At 41.1% G+C, this 22,607-nt stretch overlaps 2 protein-coding genes and 1 pseudogene across 2 annotated transcripts; all 3 read left to right on the top strand.

The window, feature by feature from the left end:
- Positions 1–1,032: 1,032 nt before the first annotated feature.
- On the top strand, positions 1,033–6,469 carry LOC123084449 (disease resistance protein Pik-2-like; annotated as a pseudogene).
- Positions 6,470–15,524: 9,055 nt separating this feature from the next.
- Positions 15,525–18,435, top strand: LOC123075804 (disease resistance protein RGA5-like). Its single transcript, XM_044498327.1, has 3 exons — positions 15,525–15,988; positions 16,165–16,560; positions 16,845–18,435. Exons 1-3 carry the CDS (start codon positions 15,564–15,566, stop codon positions 18,433–18,435), a joined length of 2,412 nt encoding a protein of 803 aa, XP_044354262.1. The 5' UTR covers positions 15,525–15,563.
- Positions 18,436–18,683: 248 nt separating this feature from the next.
- On the top strand, positions 18,684–21,933 carry LOC123075796 (disease resistance protein RGA5-like). The gene is made up of 3 exons (XM_044498316.1): positions 18,684–19,108; positions 19,285–19,680; positions 19,965–21,933. Exons 1-3 carry the CDS (start codon positions 18,684–18,686, stop codon positions 21,931–21,933), a joined length of 2,790 nt encoding a protein of 929 aa, XP_044354251.1.
- The last annotated feature ends 674 nt before the right edge of the window (positions 21,934–22,607 follow it).

Raw genomic sequence — 22,607 nt, 5'->3', positions numbered from 1 at the left:
ACCCGTCGGCGTAGGATCAACGCCGTCAAATGGACAGCGCTGACCAGGCAGGTGGGCCCTGGCTATGCCGACGGCCTGTCCTATGCCGACGGGCCCCGTAGGCGTACCTCGGGCGGTCCCGGCGGCCTTGTCTATGCCGACGGCCCCGTCGGCATAGATGAATGTATGCCGACGGCTTTTCTACGCCTACGGCCTTTCCTTGACCGTCGGCATAGGTCCATAGATGCCGACGGGTGCCGTCAGCATAGATTTGGCCGTCGGCAACCCCAGTTTTTCTGGTAGTGAACGGAGCAACTTAGTGCTGAGTGTTGGCAGTAATTCAACCGTGAGTTGTGACCACTCCACTCCTTTCTTCTCTTGATCTCTGTCTTGCTTTACTACATGAAGCTGTCTGCCTGGCCGAGTTAACAGTAAGCTATCTGCCTGGCAACTTTTTTTGATAGTATCTGCCTGGCAACTTACCTACCATTGCACGCAGAAACTGCTGCCTCTGCCTTACCTACCGATCCGTGCTAATCTGGATCACATGCATGCATCCATCAATCCTTATCTCTTTTTTTTTTCTTTTTTTTTCTTTTTTTTCCTGAATTCATGCATGAATCTGGATAGATCCTTATAACTTCACCTACAGTATATATTGGCCAAGTTGGAAAATGACGTTATGCACGAAAGCTCATGCATGATTTGATTACATTAACATGGTTTGAGTTGGAGGTACCAACTTGCAGACCCGCCTTCATTTTTTTTGATTGATGGTTGAGTAACAATAGTTTAACCTCCAAGGAAAACGATGTTGTACCGAGAAGATACACGTTAACATTTATGACTTACAAACAAAGTTGTGACGTGCTGATGTGAGGAAATGCCTCCATGGCTCTTCCCTGTTTAGTTGAGGCGTCCCTCTCACTATGGAAATTTGTCTCTATTTTTCTATAAACTATCTCGTCTGCCGTCCAAACTACATAGTTTTGCCCTGCTTGAGCATCCATCTTCCCAATAGTTATATTTTGCATTGCTGTTGAGGCATCACGATCCCATCTACTCCATGTTTTGTGCTCATCCTAATGGAAGATGCCCAGCATCCAGCAGCAAGCAGAGTAGCTTGACCAATCTCTGCTAAACTGAACTTAATTATTAGGAGCGCAGCCTTGTTGAGTCTTGGTCCCCTTCCTTGTATTGAGGCAAAATCACCTTGCGGACATGCTCTTGTAGCCAAGCAAGCTCCTCCGTTTAGTCCACCAGCTTTTGCATCTGCATCTACATCGCCCAAGCTTGCCACAACTGCCTCTATCCACACGAACCAACCACCAGCTAATGGAGGCCACTGCGCTGAGCCTTGGCAAGTCTGTGCTCAATGGAGCTCTTAGCTACGCCAAATCAGCGCTGGCGGAGGAGGTGGCTCTGCAGCTTGGAGTCTGCCGTGATCAACTCTTCATCACCAATGAGCTGGAGATGATGCAAGCTTTCCTGATGTCTGCCCATGACGAGGGAGACAGCAACATGGTGGTTAAGGTATGGGTGAAGCAAGTCCGCGATGTCGCTTACGACGTCGAGGACTCCCTCCAGGAGTTTGCTGTGCGCCTGGAGAAGCAATCTTGGTGGCGCATTCATCGCACACTTCTCGATCGGCGCCGTGTGGCAAAGCAGATGAAGGAGCTCAGAGCCACTGTTGAGGATGTTAGCCAGAGGAACATGCGCTACAACCTCATCAAGGGCCCTGGCTCCCGGCCTCCAACCACCGATGGACAGTTTGCAGTTGCTAGTACAGCTATGTCTGGCATCGACGAAGCAAGGCGGCAGCGGGACAGAGCAAAATTTGATCTCATTCGCTTGATGTACAAGATGGAGATTGACCTTAGGGTGATCTCCGTGTGGGGGAAATGTATTGGTGATCTCCGAGAGACATCCATCATCAGAAGGGCTTATGAAGATCCAGAGGTACATAAGAAGTTCAAATGCCGAGCCTGGGTTGCTGGGTTGATGCGACCCTTCAATTCAACTGAGTTCTTGAAAGGCGTGCTTGAGCAGTTCTACGTTAATTTTCTTCAAGAGGTGGGGATAGAAGAAAAAGCAGCTCTTGGAGCCCAAGTTCTGAAGATCATGGGGACGATTGATGAAGGTGATTTTGCTCATGAGGTCAAGAAATATCTGAATGAAAGGAGTTACTTGATTGTGCTGAATGATGTACACAGCATTGGAGAGTGGGATCAGATTAAAACATGCTTCCCAGACAATAAGAAGGAAGTCTGCTCTTGGTTTCCACACAGCAAATTGGAGTTGCAAGCTTATGCATAGGGGCAGAGAATGGAGCACCAGAGCATAAGCAATTGTTTGCTGACCATACTCTTCATGTTTTCTACAAGAAGGTAATATGAAGATTCTTAAATAATCTAACTATTGCTCCTTTAATTGTTTTTTGGTTAATCTTCTTGGCTGATTTGCGCAGAGTTTTTGTTAGGAAAGTTATGGAATAATAACCATCCCACATGATTCAATTCAAATTGGATCGTTAACTCTCTCAATAGAAATATCTAGGAATTTTATCTTCTTGGATAACAATTGAAATGTGCAATTTTAACCAAAGAAACGTGGCATGTCTTGGCAACCTGTATCAGCAGGACCATAGTCAACCATGAACCCCCATTCGAAACCAACATCTGTTTGATGCAACAACATGCCGATAAAAAATCTAGCTTTGAAAATTTCTCCCACCTCAAACAATTTTCTCTCACAATTTGTATCTATTTTTTAGGGCATGTCGTCATCATAGTCAACCAGCATGTTATAAAATCTCCGTCGAGGGATTAGCCATGGGATACTAGTCTGTTGCCTATACAAATAGAATAAAAATACAGAATGATGAAATAAGAAAAAAAAGGGAATTGTGTTAAAAAATTATCAAAAAAAACTGTGCAACTAGGACAAAATAAAAAATGATAATTTATAGCGAGATGTAACCAAAAATATCCACGCAGAAATCTTGAACAAGGATCAGGCTAATCCTGCGGCTAAGGTGGACATGGACTGAGCAGTAGCAAAACTTCTATTTATATATACTGAATTAAGACTTTCAGACCAATACGATCCCTTGAATTACGGTCTGAGCTGCACTTTAGAGAAGATTTTATAGTTGTAAAATGTTTGCTTAAAGCTAAAGAATGGGAAAAAAAAGTATAGACCACTTTCAAGGTTGAACACGCGACCAGCTATCATCCTAGGAAATGAAAGAAAGCAGCAGCTAATCAGGAAGCGGATTTGTAGCATCCGGGTGCTCCACACCCCTATACGAACATTAAATACAAATAAATACCGAGAAATTTGAAAAAAAATCTGGGATTTTGGGATATCAAACCTGGGTTCCCGATCTACTCCCATGTGAAATTTTGTGAAAAAAAAACCAGGAAACGTAGTCGTGCAATAAAGACAAAAATGGATGGATTTTTGTTCGGACAATATTTACTTAGCCATGGATATATCTCCTGGTATATTTTTCATGAAATTTCACACGGGAGTAGATTGAGAACCCAGGTTTGACATCCCCAAATTTCAGAATTTTTTTAATTTTTGGGCATTTTTACATTTGAAATTCATATAGGGTTGTGGAGCATCCAAGACCTCCTGTGTATTTTCCCACCTAATCATCGCTTGCTTGTGTCTAGGGTTCGCAAGTTGGAATGGATTTAATGGAGGCGGGGTCTAGCTCAAATGTGGACACCAACAGCAGTGACAACTCTACCAGTAAGAAGATGCTCAATCGCACAGAGACGATGCTAGTAGCTTTTAAGGAATCTCAGCTCATCGGGCGAGAGAATGAAAAATCAGATATTCTCAAGCTAATTGCAAATGAAGATAGCCGGCGATGTGAGGTGATCTGCCTATGGGGAATGGGCGGTGTTGGAAAAACCACAATAATCAGAGATGTCTACCAAAGCCAAGAACTCATTGGCAATTTTGAGAAGCGTGCTTGTGTCACAATTATGCGTCCTTTCAATCCTCAAGAGCTCCTAAAAAACTTAGCTGAGCAGTTGGAATGCAAGGATGTGGAAGATTTGGTCAAACAATTAGAAGTGAAGAAATACTTGATTGTCCTTGATGATCTATTAGCCACCACAGAATGGGACGCCATAATACCATATCTTTCTCCAACTGAAACATCCAGCCGAATCATAGTCACCACAAGGATAAAGGATATTGCTAAGCATTGTTCGAAGAATTCTGAATATGAGAAAATATACGAGCTCAAAAGTCTAGGACAGAACAGCGCACGTGACCTCTTCATTGAAAAGGTACAAACAGTGTATGGTCATGTGCTTCATTTGCTTGGATTTTAAAAATGCATATATATCTTGTAGATTTTAACGTCATGTGGTCGGGTTATAAGTTATAACGCATATAACTGATTAAAATTGATGCAAATACTTATGATCTTAACTTGTATCAATTTCAGGTATTTGATAGGACTACGAATTTGAATGAGCAGTATCCCGAGTTAGTTGAACAGGCAAACCTGATCCTAAAGAAATGCAAGGGACTTCCTCTTGCAATAGTCACAATTGGGGGCTTTTTGGCAAACCAACCAAAAACTGTTGTAGAATGGAGGAAATTGAATGAGTATATCAGTGTCGAGTTGGAGATGAATCCAGAGCTTGGGACCATAAGAACTATCCTTATGAGAAGCTATGATGGCTTACCTTATCATCTCAAGTCTTGTTTCCTGTATATGCCCATCTTTCCCGAAGACTACAGGATTGGACGAGGACGCTTGGCACGTCGGTGGAGTGCAGAGGGTTACTCAAGGGCGGTGCACGGCAGGTCTGCGGAGGAAATAGGGGCTAGCTACTTCATGGAGCTTATAAGGAGGAGTATGATCCTACCATCTCAACAATCAATTCACAGTGCAAAAGGATTTAATTCATGCCAAGTCCATGACCTCATGCGTGAAATCGGCATGTCAAAGTCAATGGAAGAAAATCTTGTTTTTACACTAGAGCAATGCTGCAGCGTAAACACCCAGGGCATAGCACGGCACCTTGCTATAAACGGCAATTGGGAAGGAGATAAGACTGAGTTTGAGAGCATAGTGGACATGTCTCGTGTACGATCAGTAACAGTTTTTGGTGAGTGGAAGTCATTTTTCATTTCTGATAAGATGAGTCTTCTGCGAGTGCTGGACCTCGAAGACACCACAGGTCTTTCTGATCATCACCTTAAGCATATCGGGAGGCTTCTTCACCTAACATACATTTCTCTTAAAGGATGCGAGAATATTTTTGACCTTCCAGATTCGGTGGGTGACCTGAGAAAACTTGAGACACTAGACATCAGAGATACACACATATTTATGCTGCCAAACACCATCATCAAGCTTCGGAAGCTACAATATCTTCGTGTTGGTAGAAACTCGTATGATGAGGATGTCTCATATGAGGAAGAACTGTTAAAAGCAATTCCAGAGAAAATGAGGAACAGGCTATGCCTCTTGCCTCAGTGCTTGCTGTTTTCTTATTTATTATCTAAATATCGTGATGACTTGAAAATCCATGATAGATGCACTATGATGTGCTGTTCTATACTCCCTGCTTTTGCAATGTGCCTGGACTTGTATGGTGTTCTAGTGCCTAGAAGGATGAGGAAGCTTAAAGCCCTGCGCACACTGGGTGTTGTGAACATCGGGCGGCGTGGGAAGGATGTTCTACTGGACATAAAAGGACTCGATCAGCTGCGCAAGTTGGGAGTGACTGGCGTCAACAAGGGAAATGGCAAAGAGTTATGTTCAGCAATTGTTGGTTTGAGCCACCTGGAGTCATTGTCAATCCGGTCAGAGGGGAAGCCAGGTTTATGTGAGTGCTTGGATGGAAAATTCTCGTTTCCAGAGACACTTCAGAGCCTCAAGCTGTACGGCAACCTGGTGAAACTGCCGGGATGGATCCAGGGGCTCAAGAATCTTGTTAAGCTGAAGCTGCGGAGCTCCAGGATAACAGAGCACGATGCTGCCATACAAGTCCTTGGGAATCTACCCAATCTGGCTTTCTTGCATCTGTTGGAGAAGTCAATCAAGGGTGAAGAGGTCTACCTCAGTTTCCAGCAGGGGACGTTCCGGAACCTGGTGGTGCTGGAGCAGAGCATGGGACTCTACAGAAGGCTGAAGTCCGTCAAGTTTGAACAAGGAGCAGCCCCGAAGCTTGAGGTGCTCAAGTTTGGTTTAGGTACATACATCGACAGTTCTGTTTTGGGTCTACCATCTCTGTCAAGCCTCAAGGAAGTTGTGAAGGAAGGTGGCATAAGTGAAACCGCATTGGCATTCCTGAGAACCGAGCTTGCTGAACATCCAAATCGGCCTGTGGTGAAGACGGTCTGAATGTCTGATCGAGCTTCAGAGGTCAATCACGCTAGGCGTACTGTCGTTCTTTCATTTGTGTGCAGTATCTAGCAGTTTTTCTTTCTTCCTTTTTTTGTTGGAAGGTCATCTATGAGAAGTAAATCGTTGATATTTCCATCCGTGCTGGTCAAGGAATCGTTTCAGTTACATATGAACTGTAATTATGCGTAGGTTGCGTTGGACGGTTGATCATGCACGCATCTGAATGTATCTCCTTTTCGAAAAAAAAATTAAAAATCTGAATGTATCTGGGATGGAAACCTGATCATGCATGTATGTATCTGAAATTCTGAATCGTTTCCAGACAGTTTGTTATACTACTTGTTTATTGTTCATCCGGGTTGGCAGCCAACTCTGGAATTTGGTGTAATGCTTTCTTCTCGTATAACAGAACCGAATTTGGTGTAATACTTTCTTCTCGTATAACACATATGACCTGCCAAGTAATGTGTGCGTTTCAGTGACAGTGTCAGCTCCGGCTGCTGAAACAGCAACCGAATTTTCAGCAGCACTTAACTCTCTTTGGTGATGTATAACAGAGTGAAGGCGCTCAATTTACACCGAGACTGCATGCAGTTCCATGGCACTCGAGATCTGATGATAATGGCACCCAGAAGAAACTACATAGAGTTCCTCAAGCAGGAGTAGCCATGCTTCGAACCATCTACACATATTGCAGCTCTATCTCCCCGCCACCACCGTCAAACCTGTCGGTCGCCGCAAGTCCTATATATGAAAGTTGTGTCGTCTCCTCTCCAAACATGTTCTAAATATTACTTCCTCCGTCCCAAGTTACTTGTCGCATGAATGGATGTATCTAGACTTATTTTAATTCTAGATACATCCATTTCTATCCAATTTTGCGACAAGTAATTTCGGACGGAGGGAGTACTATTGTGCTTACGAAAATTTGGCTGAATACCTTTTTTTTATGAGTAACTATTTGACTGAATACCTATGAAGGAAAGTCAGGGCAATGATGGTACTGTATATGCCCTCCGTATGCATGTACGATACAGCTACCTATTTTTGTCCTCCTATACGGCCAATAAAGGTCAACACAAGGTTCAAACTCGCACAGCTACCTGTTTTTGTCTGTCCTCCTAAACAGCCAAGTCAGGGCAATGCAATTTATTGTCGCTCGTATGGGCGCCCAAAACAAAGCAAGCACGTACTCATGGGCCAGCCCTTGTGCGGGGCGGGAAGCCCTTGGTTTTTTCTTTTTTCTATTTAAGTTTTTTTCCTTTTTAGAAATAAGTCAGGATTTCAAAAGAGTTGATAATTGCAAAAAGATGTTTGTGTATTTATCAAAAATTCATGAATTAAAAATTAAAACAAATGATTGTGAGATTTGAAAAATGTTCATGAATTTGTAAAAAATGTTCGAGTATTTAAAACATGTTTGTGAATTCAAAAAATGTTCAAGGTTTAGAAAAAAATTGTTTTATTTTTTTGCCAAATTAAAAATATGTTGGCAATTTAAGAAAAATATGAACATTTTAGAGTTTGATGGACAAATTACGAATTCAAAAAAATGTTGGTCCTGATTTGAAAGAAAAATTGTATTTCAATAAAGTTCACTGACTTGAAAAAAAAACTTGTTCCCGGATTTCAGAAAATATACGTGAAATTTGAAAAGAAAAAATGAAAAAGAAAGAAGTACATGAAATTCAAAAGGTCACAACCTGCCGAAAAGCCATCTATCAAACAAAGTTGTGGATCGTTGGGATGACTTGTTGCGGTAAAAATTCTGCACCCTAATGCCTAGTAATTACGGTACCTAATGCACATGCTTATTATGGATGCTAATCATCTGTTGGAAATTTTTTGACCTTGATGCTCGTGCATCAGGGACAATCCATTTAGCTCTGCCCCTGGTAGGCGCTGTGCACGAAATCAAGTACCACCTGCTGCTCATCCACCAGGTCAGGAATATTATAACTGAGCATGTCTGATTCAGATATGCTAACTCCACCACACGCGAAGCCTTTGACTTTGCAAAGTAGTGCCAATTGTTGTTAAAGAGAAAATGCCACTATGGATCTTCCTGTTAGAACAACTACAGTCAGCAAGAAAATGCTGCCATGGCCCAAACCACCAGCTGGGTGGGTGGGTGGTACAATTTTACTTCTGATACGGGGTAAGCAGGGACAGGCATGGTTCTGAGAGATTCAGAAGGAAACGTAATCCTCTCTGTGTATAGGTACCTCTTCCATTGCAAAGATGTGTTAGAAGCTGAAATCAGGGCTGTATTGGAAGGCCTCTCTCTCAGCTTTCAGCTTTCAATGTTAGATGTACCTATTACGTTCTAGTTGCTGCTTTAACCAATGAATCATTGGACAAATCGGCTTATGGACACCTCATACTGGAAATTAATAAGCTCCTGGAGATGCGTCGTTTTATTCCTCAGAAAAATAGATTGTAAATCAAAATAGTGTCACCCATTGTCTAGCTAATATAGGTTGTTCTGGAGGCAGCATCGCCTGTTGGTGGCACCGTGTTCCAGACAGTATTTCAAGCTTTGTATTAGCAGACTGTAATAGTATACTAGTGGCTGGGGCGCCACCTTGTGGCGCCTGTTAAGGCGGAATTGTGCGCACTAATCTAGCTGTAGTATTTGTTAACATGTTTGTATGATATTTGTTACGTACTAATCTTGTTGGTGCATTTGTTAACATCGGTATGCTGTCCAACTGAGCGTCAATTGTTAAAAAAAGGAATACATGGAATAAAACTTCAGCCGATGGTATGGTGCCTGGTAGGTTGACGTCCTTTCCAGTTCCATTTTTCAATCTAGTGTCCAACTGAGCGTCAATTGTTAAAAAAAAGGAATACATGGAATAAAATTTCAGCCGATGGTACGATGCCTAGTAGGTTGACGTCCTTTTCAGTTCCATTTTTCAATCTAGTTTACACAGAGGAATGGATAGCTTTGTAATACCACTGAAAGTAGTATGTTGCTGCTTCTTGAAAAAGATAGATACATCAATAGAAGTAGAGTGTCATGAAATACATCTTGGCTTAGGAGCAAAGACAGGAGCATAACTATAGAATGAAATAAATGGAGACAGAGCAATTACAAAAAGTGTAGGTACAACAATATGCTGCATATTGAGATCTACTCCTATAAGACAAATGTCAGTCAATGATATCATCTGAAAAAATAGCACAAACTACACCAGCTAAAGCAAATGGATGCTCCCAAATTACACCAGCTAAGGCAATTATCAGAGGAATACTACGAACCCTACATCCAGTAAGAGCAAATGGTGGCACATTTCATATTTAGCACTGCAACATTACAGAACAAGCCATCTATATTATGCCTATGTGCTCAAACGGAAGTGCTAACTGCAAAAGTGTGAAGACTTTGTCAGAACTTGATCCTATAAATAGAGATTAAATGAATTATATGATACACATATCCTTGGAATTAACAACTACACTCATTGGACTGCTCCAAGGAAATGAAGCCTCCACCAACAATGACCCCTCTCCTTTAATCTTCTTTCTATTTGTTCACATGCTCCAATGTAAGTCAAATCATAGGCAGATGTCATCACTGTTTGTTTTACAAATTTCCTATCCACCTGTGTATTTCACAAATAAGCACATAAAACTTCACTTAATTAACCTATATTATCGGCGGATCTATGAGATATCAACCAAAACCAATTACAGAAATTAAATCATCGTATGAAATGGCTAACACATACTTTATTCAGCACATTCACAAACAAGACAGGATAGAGCACGGAGTGTTGCTACATAATCTTCATTCACGTTCATTAGCTTTGCGAGGGTGAAAACTGCAAGCAATATTCAAATTTATAATGTGTGATGTGATATTGGTATGAGAGCAAGACCATGCTAAACATGTTTATGAGCAAATAAAATTAGTAGTGGACAATCATTCTGTGTTGGATATCTTGTGCGTTGCAATCTTTTCTCAGCACATAATGTGCTTTTGTGGTGCTAGATAGGAAACACACTTTCTGCTGGGTTTTTTGGTCATTGGTGTGACATATGGAGATGGAACTAAAGACGTATTCATAAATACATAAAGCTAGCGGAAATTCGTTAGAGGTGACAGTAGATTTAATTTTGGGGAGTAGCACTCAACCGAGGACCTAGTTAGATGATGCATTTACATATATGGTAGCTGGTTCAAAAGTCAGGTGCCTGAGTATCATATCAAATAGCAACAGTTTTCAATAGGACAGCTTCTAAACCCAAAGCAATCGCAGGAACTATGCCATATGAATAATTAAGAATAAAAGAAAGCATGCTCTTGATAGCAATGGAACTTTCCAGCATCTAAATATTATAGGAGCTAATCAGAGTCATGTCAATGCATTTGCATCAACAAAAGATCACCAAAAGGCTCATCGCATTTTATATACTACATAAGAGAAATTTTAGTAACAGTATAGAAACGTCCAAGCTCATTAGTAATTGAGAAAGCATGTCCTTCTCTCTGCGACTTGATGTTGAATCCATCAACGGTTCCTCACTCACATATTAATAACCAAACGAAGGGAAGAAAAGAGGGGAGCAAAGAAGCTGAGGATCAGGGACGACTGTTGTTATGCGACCTCAGTAGATACATCATCAGGCTATCAACACCCTTTGTAGTTAACATGAAAAATTTGACAATAAATCATACTACTCGGATAAGTTGTGTCAGCCAATGAATGGTAAAGTGAAATAGAATAGCTTGCCATATTGTGTGGAACAAAAAAAATATAACCTCCTTAATTAGGTTAGTAGTCTAGTTTCTAGGGATGGGTCGGGTCAATATCTGTCCAAACAACACGATTATAACTCAGTTGTTAATATCAGGAAATATTCATTAAACTAAATGAGCTCTAGTAAATACATTGATAAATTAGGCGACTTTACACTATTGTAATTGTAAAATATTTAGTAATGCATCAGCAACAAAAGGGACTGAATGAAAAATTTAGTATCTTCCCAATTTATACCTTTGGGATCACCTAGCAGATAAGATGACCATGTTTATTTTCATGGAATAGAAACAGAAGGCAAGAGAAAGAGAAACGAAAACAGTATGATGCCTCAATACTGATATACTGAGATGGTGCCCATCTAAAGAACAATACACATGATAGCCAGTTGCAGCAATTCATTTTCTCTTGTATACAAAGTGGGGATCCGAAAAAAACGATGCTCATTATGTCGATAGCTCAGCTAGAAAATGAAGGATGATACTCACTTTATGAGAAGGTAGGTCAAGGTCTTTGTTCTCCTTGATGACCTTCCAAAATATTTGTGAGCTAAATGAAAACCATGATGATGGAACAACACCACACCGATCTCCAGCAAATCCACCAGAAGCAATAGAATGTTGAAGCGTATCTCTCAAACTGGAAACCTTCAGAAATGCAATGTTTTGCATTATTCATATTTCCATAGTTACACCGACCTGCTTTTTGAAATTATTAGTAATATATATTGAAACTGAAACTAAAATGGCAGTATCATGTTGGATTCTTCTCATAAATAACCAAAATCAGCAAACTATGAGTTGAAGATGCAGATGTCAGTTTCCCTAAATGGCTGAGATGCATCTATAGCTCCAACACACAAAAAACAAGAGAAAGTAACTACATATCTGAGAATACAGTACATGTCCAGGATAAACGGGTGCTAACATATCTAGCACCAAGGCCTGAACCAACGTGGCGCTTACCAAATTTCTTAAGTGGATAATTTGAAGGGAGCAAAAAAAGAACAACTTTCATTTTTAGTGCATCACTTTCATCGGTACTCACATGACACAGTGAGACTATGTACAAAAAGTAGAATGTGTAAGATCGACATCTTCTCAGAAGAGCAACATGAACAATTCATCCAGTGGAATTAGAACAGGTCCATGAGGCAGTACTTTCCCATCCTGCAAAATAGCAAAAGGATAACTGAGTACATAACCAACTTAATAGACATACTAACAATGTAGAAATATACATCTACTAATAGATAATCAATGCAGTTATACTACATATATGATCAGATCACCACAGATTGAAAAAAGTGACAGAGGGAAACAACAAATGATAACAACTATATTTACCTGTTTTAGAATGAAGAGGAAGTTTTTGTCAGATATTCCTGGACAATGGCTCTAGCACCAAGGAACAGAAGCCTCATCAGAAAAGTATGTGGTTTATGTGCACAAAACTGGGTACAATCTAATCTAAAGTTAAAACACTGAAACTAAATGGCAAAATTGTGTATCACAATTCACAACTTTACTGCAGAAAAGAGTAGAGCAACACCAGACTGACTCAATCTTGTGATGATCCAACTTATGAGAGAAACAATTGATTAAAATCACTATTTGTTGAATGAGCAATATCAATTTCATGCAACACCTCCTGAATAGCATAACTCCAAATGTTTTCCTGCAGAACAAGTATTAATATAGGAGTAAAATGAATCACCATGAACTCTCCCAGCCTTTTCTCGTCCAATAGGGACAAGCAAGCACAATACATAGCCAAATTGTAAGGGGTGATAGAGCAGACTACAAACTACCTTCAGTACATCAAAACACATAAACTCATAATACCGATCGTCACCGAACGTTAAGTGTGCGGACCCTACGGGTTCGAGAACTATGTAGACATGACCGAGACACATCTCCGGTCAATAACCAATGGTGGAACCTGGAGGCTCATATTGGTTCCTACATATTCTAGGAAGATCTTTATCGGACAAACCGCATAACAACATACGTTGTTCCCTTTGTCATCGGTTTGTTACTTGCCTGAGATTCGATCGTCAGTATCTCAATACCTAGCTCAATCTCGTTACCGGCAAGTCTCTTTACTCGTTCCGTAATGTATCATCCCGCAACTAACTCATTAGTCACATTGCTTGCAAGGCTTATAGTGATGTGCATTACCGAGAGGGCCCAGAGATACCTCTCCGACAATCGGAGTGACAAATCCTAATCTCGATCTATGCCAACCCAACAAACACCATCAGAGACACCTGTAGAGCACCTTTATAATCACCCAGTTACATTGTGACGTTTGGTAGCACATAAAGTGTTCCTCCGGTATCGGGAGTTGCATAACCTCATAGTCATAGGAACATGTATAAGTCATGAAGAAAGCAATAGCAACAAACTGAACGATCATCGTGCTAAGCTAATGGATGGGTCAAGTCAATCACATCATTCTCAAATGATGTGATCCCGTTCATCAAATGACAACTCATGTCAATGGCTAGGAAACTTAACCATCTTTGATCAACGAGCTAGTCAAGTAGAGGCATACTAGTGACATTCTGTTTGTCCATGTATTCACACATGTACTAAGTTTCCGGTTAATACAATTCTAGCATGAATAATAAACATTTATCATGATATAAGTAAATATAAATAACAACTTTATTATTACCTCTAGGGCATATTTCCTTCAGTCACAAACACCAACTGAAACAAATAGTTATGAAAGATAATATACCACATACGAATCATAGACCGGACGAGAGCCGACGCGGGCGGATACCAAAACCATGGCACTATATAATAACAAACAATAATACAAGTAAGAAAATTATACAAGTAGCTATATAAATCATACAAGTAAGAATTTTTTTCTTTTAAAAAGCAGATAAGAACAAGAGGCTCACCGCGGTGGCGCGGGCGACGAGATCGGCGCGGGCAATCGACGGCGGTGAGGACGGGGACGGGGAAGGGACGACACCCTACACATGTGCAAACTATGAAGTTAATTTGAGCTCAAATTGTGCATCTAAATCAAATAAACTCACATACACTACTCCACTATAAACCACAAACCACTCTACTTCTAGAGCATCTGAAATGAGCTAAACTAGCAGTGAGAGATTAAAGGATGAAGTTACTAACCTTTTTAGAATACTTGGATAGTTGGTGCACCGCCAAAACTAGACAAATCTTGGGGAAAATGAAGCTTCGAGAGGAGAAAGCTTAGGTGTGACTCGGACATTTCAACAAACACCTCATGTGCATATATAGGCAAAAAAAGAGTAGGCCACACCTCCCACCCTTCCACGGCAAACAAACAGAGGAGATTGAGGGGGGGGGGGGTGCGTGGGGGGGTGCGTGTATACATATATATATATATATATATATATATATATATATATATATATATATATATATATATATATATATATATATATATATATAGTCCCGGTTTGTGTCTAAAACCGGTTCGTAACACGAGCAGGACTAATGCTCTGATCTGGCCAGGACCAAAGCCCTGTTTTCTGCTAGTGCACACTCGCCGAACAACAACTCAGATTGTCGAAGCGCGTAGAAGACTCGTCCACAGGAGACTGGTCGCCCTGTAGGAGCGTAAAAAATATTTTTCTGAATTCGAAACTAGTGGCCAGCATGACATACGACAAGATAGTAGTACTAGGCGGCCTTTGGATCGATGTGATTGACTCTAGGTCAATTGGAATTTTTCCACAAGCTCGGTCCGCAAGTTCCCAATTCAGAAGTTGACTGTTTGGAAAAAACTTCCCTCCGAGGCTTTGAGAGGGATGGTAGCACCAAAAGCGCTCCGCTCTTGATGTCTCTAAGACAATTCTTTGCTTAGAGGTTGTTCTTTGTATATGCATAGTCTATTAACTAATTAGGTATCTTAAAAAAATCCTCAAATTCAAATCAACAAGGAATGTCCATATGATTTTTTGTCTCTCAAATGAATAAATGATTTTTGAACCATCTGTTGTACTAGGTTTAGTGTATTGCAACGTCCAGGTTGCGTCTTAGAGGCAAGAGCGCAGATTGCCAATTGCCAACACCATGCAAGTTTGCAATAAAAATCATGAGTGCCCGTCAATCCATCATTTTCGAACTTCCCAACACATATTCATGTGGTCTAGAAATAAACTTATTATTATTGTGTCAATAACATTTCGTCCATTGGTTTAGCAAGGGGTAGGTAACACATCACTTTCCATGACTCTAATATTTTTCTTACATGATGTAACGTCCTGATTGTCACCTTACAAGGAAGAGAGACTTCCCATGGCTCACTGAGATATTCCAATGTGGGAGATTCTTCTACATGGCACAAATGACTGAGCCCCTTTCTGTCCACACAATGACTGCATTATTACGGCTAACAAGCTAGGGAGAGTTCTGTTCGAATCAGCAACCATGGCGCAACTTTTGGTGAGCTCGTCCGCCGGGGCCATGGGCTCCGTCCTTGGAAAGTTGGGAACCATGTTAAGTGATGAATACAAGTTGCTAAAGGGCGTTCATGATGACATCAAGTTCCTCAAAGATGAGCTCGAAGCCATGCAAGGATTTCTCCTGATGATGGCTGATGTGGAGAAACCTGACCAACAAGCTAAGGTTCGTGTGAATGCTGTGCGAGAGATGTCCTACGAGATTGAGGACACCATCGACAAGTTTATGCTACTCGGGGAATCAGATGATTCTAGTTCTATGTTTGATGGCTTTGGGAAGGTTTGCAAGAAAATCATGAAAAAGATAGCAGACATCAAGACCTGCCATAAGATCGCCAAGGACATTCATGATATCAAGACCCAAGTTAAGGAGATCAGCAAGAGATACGCAAGGTATGTCCCCTATCATGCTCCCAAAGTCCATAATTTTGTAAGTTGTACTAGAATCCATTGTCTTTAAAGATCATAGCATGTGCACACACAAACACACGCGCGCCGCACGGCTTGCCCCAACCAGTATTGTCTTTGATCTTCCCCGCTGTGTCTAATTTCTTTATCTACAACTGAAGGTACATGGTCAATGAGCCTTCAAGATCAAAAAATGAAAATTTTGACCCTCGAATTCGCGCCATTTATAAGGATGCATCAGATCTTATTGGTGTCGATGGCCCGCGAGATGAGATTGTGAAGTGGTTGTGCAACAGAGATGGTGAATCAACATGTCAACTAAAAGTTGTCTCTATTGTTGGATATGGAGGGTTAGGCAAGACAACTCTCGCCAGACAGGTCTATGACAAGCTTAGAACAAACTATGAATGTCGGGCTTTTGTATCAATTTCCCGAAGTCCTGATATGACCAAGATTTTTAGTTCTATATTATCTCAACTCCGCAACCAAGAATTTGCTCAACCAGGGGATCTACAGCTAACCATTGAGCTAATCAGGACGTTTCTACAACATAAAAGGTATATAAATCCTCGCAAATAAGGTGCATAAATACACTTCTTTGGGTGTGGGGTGGAGGGGATTGAGAAAGACATGAAAAAGTATGGCTACTGAAACCACTCACTAACATAGCAAGTATGTTGCAAGATGTACCTTTCATAAGAACTTGCCATAAATCAAGCCTAAGCGCACAAACACACAACCTCTAAAATATTATGGATCGATGTCTTATGAAACTTGATTTCATACTCTTACATATATACTACATCTTGTGTTTGATTATTTTTTTGTAACTATATTGTAGGTACTTTATCATAATTGATGATGTATGGGACATACATACATGGCAAGGTTTGAATTGTGCGCTATTCAGGAATGATCGTGGTAGCGTAATAATGACAACAACCCGTATATATGATGTGGCTAAGTCATGTTGTCTTTCTTATGGGGACCATCTTGTGTACAAAATCCAACCACTTGGTGTTCCTGACTCGAAGAAGTTATTTTTCAAGCGAATATTTGGTTGTGAAGAGAAGTGCCCATCTAATTTGAAACAAGTCTCAGAAGATATCTTAAAGAAATGTGGTGGTTTACCACTGGCCATCAACACCATATCTAGCTTGTTGGCTACTGGGAAAAAGGAAGAAGAGTGGTATAGTGTTCGAAGTTCTATCGGCTTTGCACAAGGCACAAATTCTGACATTAATACCATGAATTACATATTATCGCTGAGCTACTATGACCTTCCCCTCTGTCTAAGAAGTTGCCTATTATATTTGACTATGTTTCCTGAAGATTATGATATTGAAATGGAGCGATTAGTGCACAAATGGATTTCTGAGGGTTTCATCCATGGCGAAGATGGGAAAGATCTTTTTGAGATAGGAGAGACATATTTCCTTGAGCTTGTTAATAGAAGTTTAATACAACCGATACACATAAGTTATGATGGGGCATCCTCTTGCCGAGTCCATGACACTATTCTTGATTTCCTTATTTACATGTCTACCGAAGAGAACTTTTGTATGTTGTTAAGCAATCATTCGAAGTCGGTTAGCAGAGTTCGTCGTCTCTCTCTTATGGGAAATGAAGATCAAGAAAGCGTGGAAAAATTGGATTTGTCACATGTTAGATCACTTGGTTCTTTTGGGTATCACCTTGAATGCTTGCCTTCCCTTCCGAAGTTAAATGCTCACCGTGTGCTGGACCTGTGCAGTTGTAATGGGCTGAGGAATTATCATCTCAAATGCATCGGAAGGCTTTTCCAGTTGAGGTACTTGAACATCTCTCTCACAAACATAACCGAGCTTCCTAGAGAAATTGGAGATTTGGAGTATTTAGAGACGCTAGATGCGTCAGGGGCGGAATTAAATGAGCTTCCTGAATCGGTTACTCGGCTAAAACGACTAGCACGTCTTTTTGTTCCAAAGCAAACTAAATTTCCTGATGCTGTTGGAAACATGGAGAACTTGCAAGAGTTTGGGTATAGTATAAACACCTTCGTGCAGTCAGTGAAGTTTCTAGAAGAGCTTGGCAAACTAACAAATCTTAGGAAACTGAGCATTCAATGGGACACCCGTGAACTCGAAGAAGCCAGTTGCAAGGGAGAAAAACTAGTGTCCTCCCTCTGTAAAATGGACGAATGCAAGCTTCGCAACCTCCACATTTTACTGTATCTGAGAGAAGGTGATGGCTTCGTAGGACATCCATCCATCCCAGCTCTCAATAGCATCCGGAGCATTACACTTGGCTGTGGGCGAATCTCTTGGATTGCCCAATGGTTGATTTCACTTACCAACCTAGAACTATTAGTCGTCAATGGTGCAGAGATGGAGCAGCAGGATGTTAACATGGTTGGAAGTATAGAAATAAACTTATTATTATTGTGTCAATAACATTTCGTCCATTGGTTTAGCAAGGGGTAGGTAACACATCACTTTCCATGACTCTAATATTTTTCTTACATGATGTAACGTCCTGATTGTCACCTTACAAGGAAGAGAGACTTCCCATGGCTCACTGAGATATTCCAATGTGGGAGATTCTTCTACATGGCACAAATGACTGAGCCCCTTTCTGTCCACACAATGACTGCATTATTACGGCTAACAAGCTAGGGAGAGTTCTGTTCGAATCAGCAACCATGGCGCAACTTTTGGTGAGCTCGTCCGCCGGGGCCATGGGCTCCGTCCTTGGAAAGTTGGGAATCATGTTAAGTGATGAATACAAGTTGCTAAAGGGCGTTCATGATGACATCAAGTTCCTCAAAGATGAGCTCGAAGCCATGCAAGGATTTCTCCTGATGATGGCTGATGTGGAGAAACCTGACCAACAAGCTAAGGTTCGTGTGAATGCTGTGCGAGAGATGTCCTACGAGATTGAGGACACCATCGACAAGTTTATGCTACTCGGGGAATCAGATGATTCTAGTTCTATGTTTGATGGCTTTGGGAAGGTTTGCAAGAAAATCATGAAAAAGATAGCAGACATCAAGACCTGCCATAAGATCGCCAAGGACATTCATGATATCAAGACCCAAGTTAAGGAGATCAGCAAGAGATACGCAAGGTATGTCCCCTATCATGCTCCCAAAGTCCATAATTTTGTAAGTTGTACTAGAATCCATTGTCTTTAAAGATCATAGCATGTGCACACACAAACACACGCGCGCCGCACGGCTTGCCCCAACCAGTATTGTCTTTGATCTTCCCCGCTGTGTCTAATTTCTTTATCTACAACTGAAGGTACATGGTCAATGAGCCTTCAAGATCAAAAAATGAAAATTTTGACCCTCGAATTCGCGCCATTTATAAGGATGCATCAGATCTTATTGGTGTCGATGGCCCGCGAGATGAGATTGTGAAGTGGTTGTGCAACAGAGATGGTGAATCAACATGTCAACTAAAAGTTGTCTCTATTGTTGGATATGGAGGGTTAGGCAAGACAACTCTCGCCAGACAGGTCTATGACAAGCTTAGAACAAACTATGAATGTCGGGCTTTTGTATCAATTTCCCGAAGTCCTGATATGACCAAGATTTTTAGTTCTATATTATCTCAACTCCGCAACCAAGAATTTGCTCAACCAGGGGATCTACAGCTAACCATTGAGCTAATCAGGACGTTTCTACAACATAAAAGGTATATAAATCCTCGCAAATAAGGTGCATAAATACACTTCTTTGGGTGTGGGGTGGAGGGGATTGAGAAAGACATGAAAAAGTATGGCTACTGAAACCACTCACTAACATAGCAAGTATGTTGCAAGATGTACCTTTCATAAGAACTTGCCATAAATCAAGCCTAAGCGCACAAACACACAACCTCTAAAATATTATGGATCGATGTCTTATGAAACTTGATTTCATACTCTTACATATATACTACATCTTGTGTTTGATTATTTTTTTGTAACTATATTGTAGGTACTTTATCATAATTGATGATGTATGGGACATACATACATGGCAAGGTTTGAATTGTGCGCTATTCAGGAATGATCGTGGTAGCGTAATAATGACAACAACCCGTATATATGATGTGGCTAAGTCATGTTGTCTTTCTTATGGGGACCATCTTGTGTACAAAATCCAACCACTTGGTGTTCCTGACTCGAAGAAGTTATTTTTCAAGCGAATATTTGGTTGTGAAGAGAAGTGCCCATCTAATTTGAAACAAGTCTCAGAAGATATCTTAAAGAAATGTGGTGGTTTACCACTGGCCATCAACACCATATCTAGCTTGTTGGCTACTGGGAAAAAGGAAGAAGAGTGGTATAGTGTTCGAAGTTCTATCGGCTTTGCACAAGGCACAAATTCTGACATTAATACCATGAATTACATATTATCGCTGAGCTACTATGACCTTCCCCTCTGTCTAAGAAGTTGCCTATTATATTTGACTATGTTTCCTGAAGATTATGATATTGAAATGGAGCGATTAGTGCACAAATGGATTTCTGAGGGTTTCATCCATGGCGAAGATGGGAAAGATCTTTTTGAGATAGGAGAGACATATTTCCTTGAGCTTGTTAATAGAAGTTTAATACAACCGATACACATAAGTTATGATGGGGCATCCTCTTGCCGAGTCCATGACACTATTCTTGATTTCCTTATTTACATGTCTACCGAAGAGAACTTTTGTATGTTGTTAAGCAATCATTCGAAGTCGGTTAGCAGAGTTCGTCGTCTCTCTCTTATGGGAAATGAAGATCAAGAAAGCGTGGAAAAATTGGATTTGTCACATGTTAGATCACTTGGTTCTTTTGGGTATCACCTGGAATGCTTGCCTTCCCTTCCGAAGTTAAATGCTCACCGTGTGCTGGACCTGTGCAGTTGTAATGGGCTGAGGAATTATCATCTCAAATACATCGGAAGGCTTTTCCAGTTGAGGTACTTGAACATCTCTCTCACAAACATAACCGAGCTTCCTAGAGAAATTGGAGATTTGGAGTATTTAGAGACGCTAGATGCGTCAGGGGCGGAATTAAATGAGCTTCCTGAATCGGTTACTCGGCTAAAACGACTAGCACGTCTTTTTGTTCCAAAGCAAACTAAATTTCCTGATGCTGTTGGAAACATGGAGAACTTGCAAGAGTTTGGGTATAGTATAAACACCTTCGTGCAGTCAGTGAAGTTTCTAGAAGAGCTTGGCAAACTAACAAATCTTAGGAAACTGAGCATTCAATGGGACACCCGTGAACTCGAAGAAGCCAGTTGCAAGGGAGAAAAACTAGTGTCCTCCCTCTGTAAAATGGACGAATGCAAGCTTCGCAACCTCCACATTTTACTGTATCTGAGAGAAGGTGATGGCTTCGTAGGACATCCATCCATCCCAGCTCTCAATAGCATCCGGAGCATTACACTTGGCTGTGGGCGAATCTCTTGGATTGCCCAATGGTTGATTTCACTTACCAACCTAGAACTATTAGTCGTCAATGGTGCAGAGATGGAGCAGCAGGATGTTAACATGGTTGGAAGTATACCTACTTTGCTCGAATTCAGACTGTTAATCAACAGCACCGGGCTCACCATCAATGGCGGGGGATTTCAGCAGCTACAGAAGCTTGTGTTCAACGTCTCTACTACAGAGTTGATGTTTGAGGTGGGGGCTATGCCGAATCTCAAAGATCTTTTCCTTGGTATTCAGTTATGTAACTACAGATCTTCAGCTACAGGTGGTGGCTTTGGTAACTTTGGCATCCAACACCTCTCTAGCCTTGATAGGATCCATGTCAAGATAGATTGCCGCGATGGTAGGGCTGCAGATTTGAAGGCTTCGAAGGTTGTTTTCAAGAGCATGGCCGACGCGCACCCCAACCGTCCAACGCTGGAAATGGACATAGTATTCACTGACATGCTGCAGAATGAGAAATACAAGCACGTTGCATAGGTACATTCAGTTATGTAATATGGACTGATAGTCTTGTTTCTGTTACCTTTTTGCTAGTCGAGTAGCATGGTATGTATATCTCCCAGGGTATGGTAGATTCATCGTGTCATGCATCACAAATTGACAGTAGCCAGTATATGTCAATTGCTTACTTATGATTGTTATTTCTTGATTTTCTTTTGCGCATATGCCATGCATGTCCCTGAATGATATGTCGATACTGCCAAGTTATGAGAGATAAAACAAGTATGCAAAAGATCAACCAGGTCCCTAATGTTTCCCATTGTGCTGCCGGATCTCCACACTTGCACGGAAGAAAACATTGGAGTCGATTAGTAGCTAAACAATAGACAGTGTACATGCGGTAAACAATTCCAGCAATAAGTTCGTAGAATTTTGACATACATTCACTGATGTAGATATCGACGATCGTCTTGACTTCTTGTGCTTCAGTCCTGTGGTCACTAAGAAGTTGATACGTGATGGTGCAAACACTTCCTAGTTCACAGGATGTGGGCGATATGGTGACGGCAGTGTCGTCTCTGCAGACAGATTTAGCGACAAGTCCTGTGATTTTATTTGTCTTTTGGCACTGTCAGATTGAGTGATAGCCAGGTTCGGATCATGTGGTGTATCACCTCAGGCTCCACTATACATATATAGATAGGAGGATG

This window comes from Triticum aestivum, chromosome 1B, assembly GCF_018294505.1.
Source record: "Triticum aestivum cultivar Chinese Spring chromosome 1B, IWGSC CS RefSeq v2.1, whole genome shotgun sequence".
NCBI classification, from domain to species: Eukaryota; Viridiplantae; Streptophyta; class Magnoliopsida; order Poales; family Poaceae; genus Triticum; species Triticum aestivum.
Note: the sequence above shows the minus strand (reverse complement) of the source record. Positions and strands in the feature narration are given on the sequence as shown.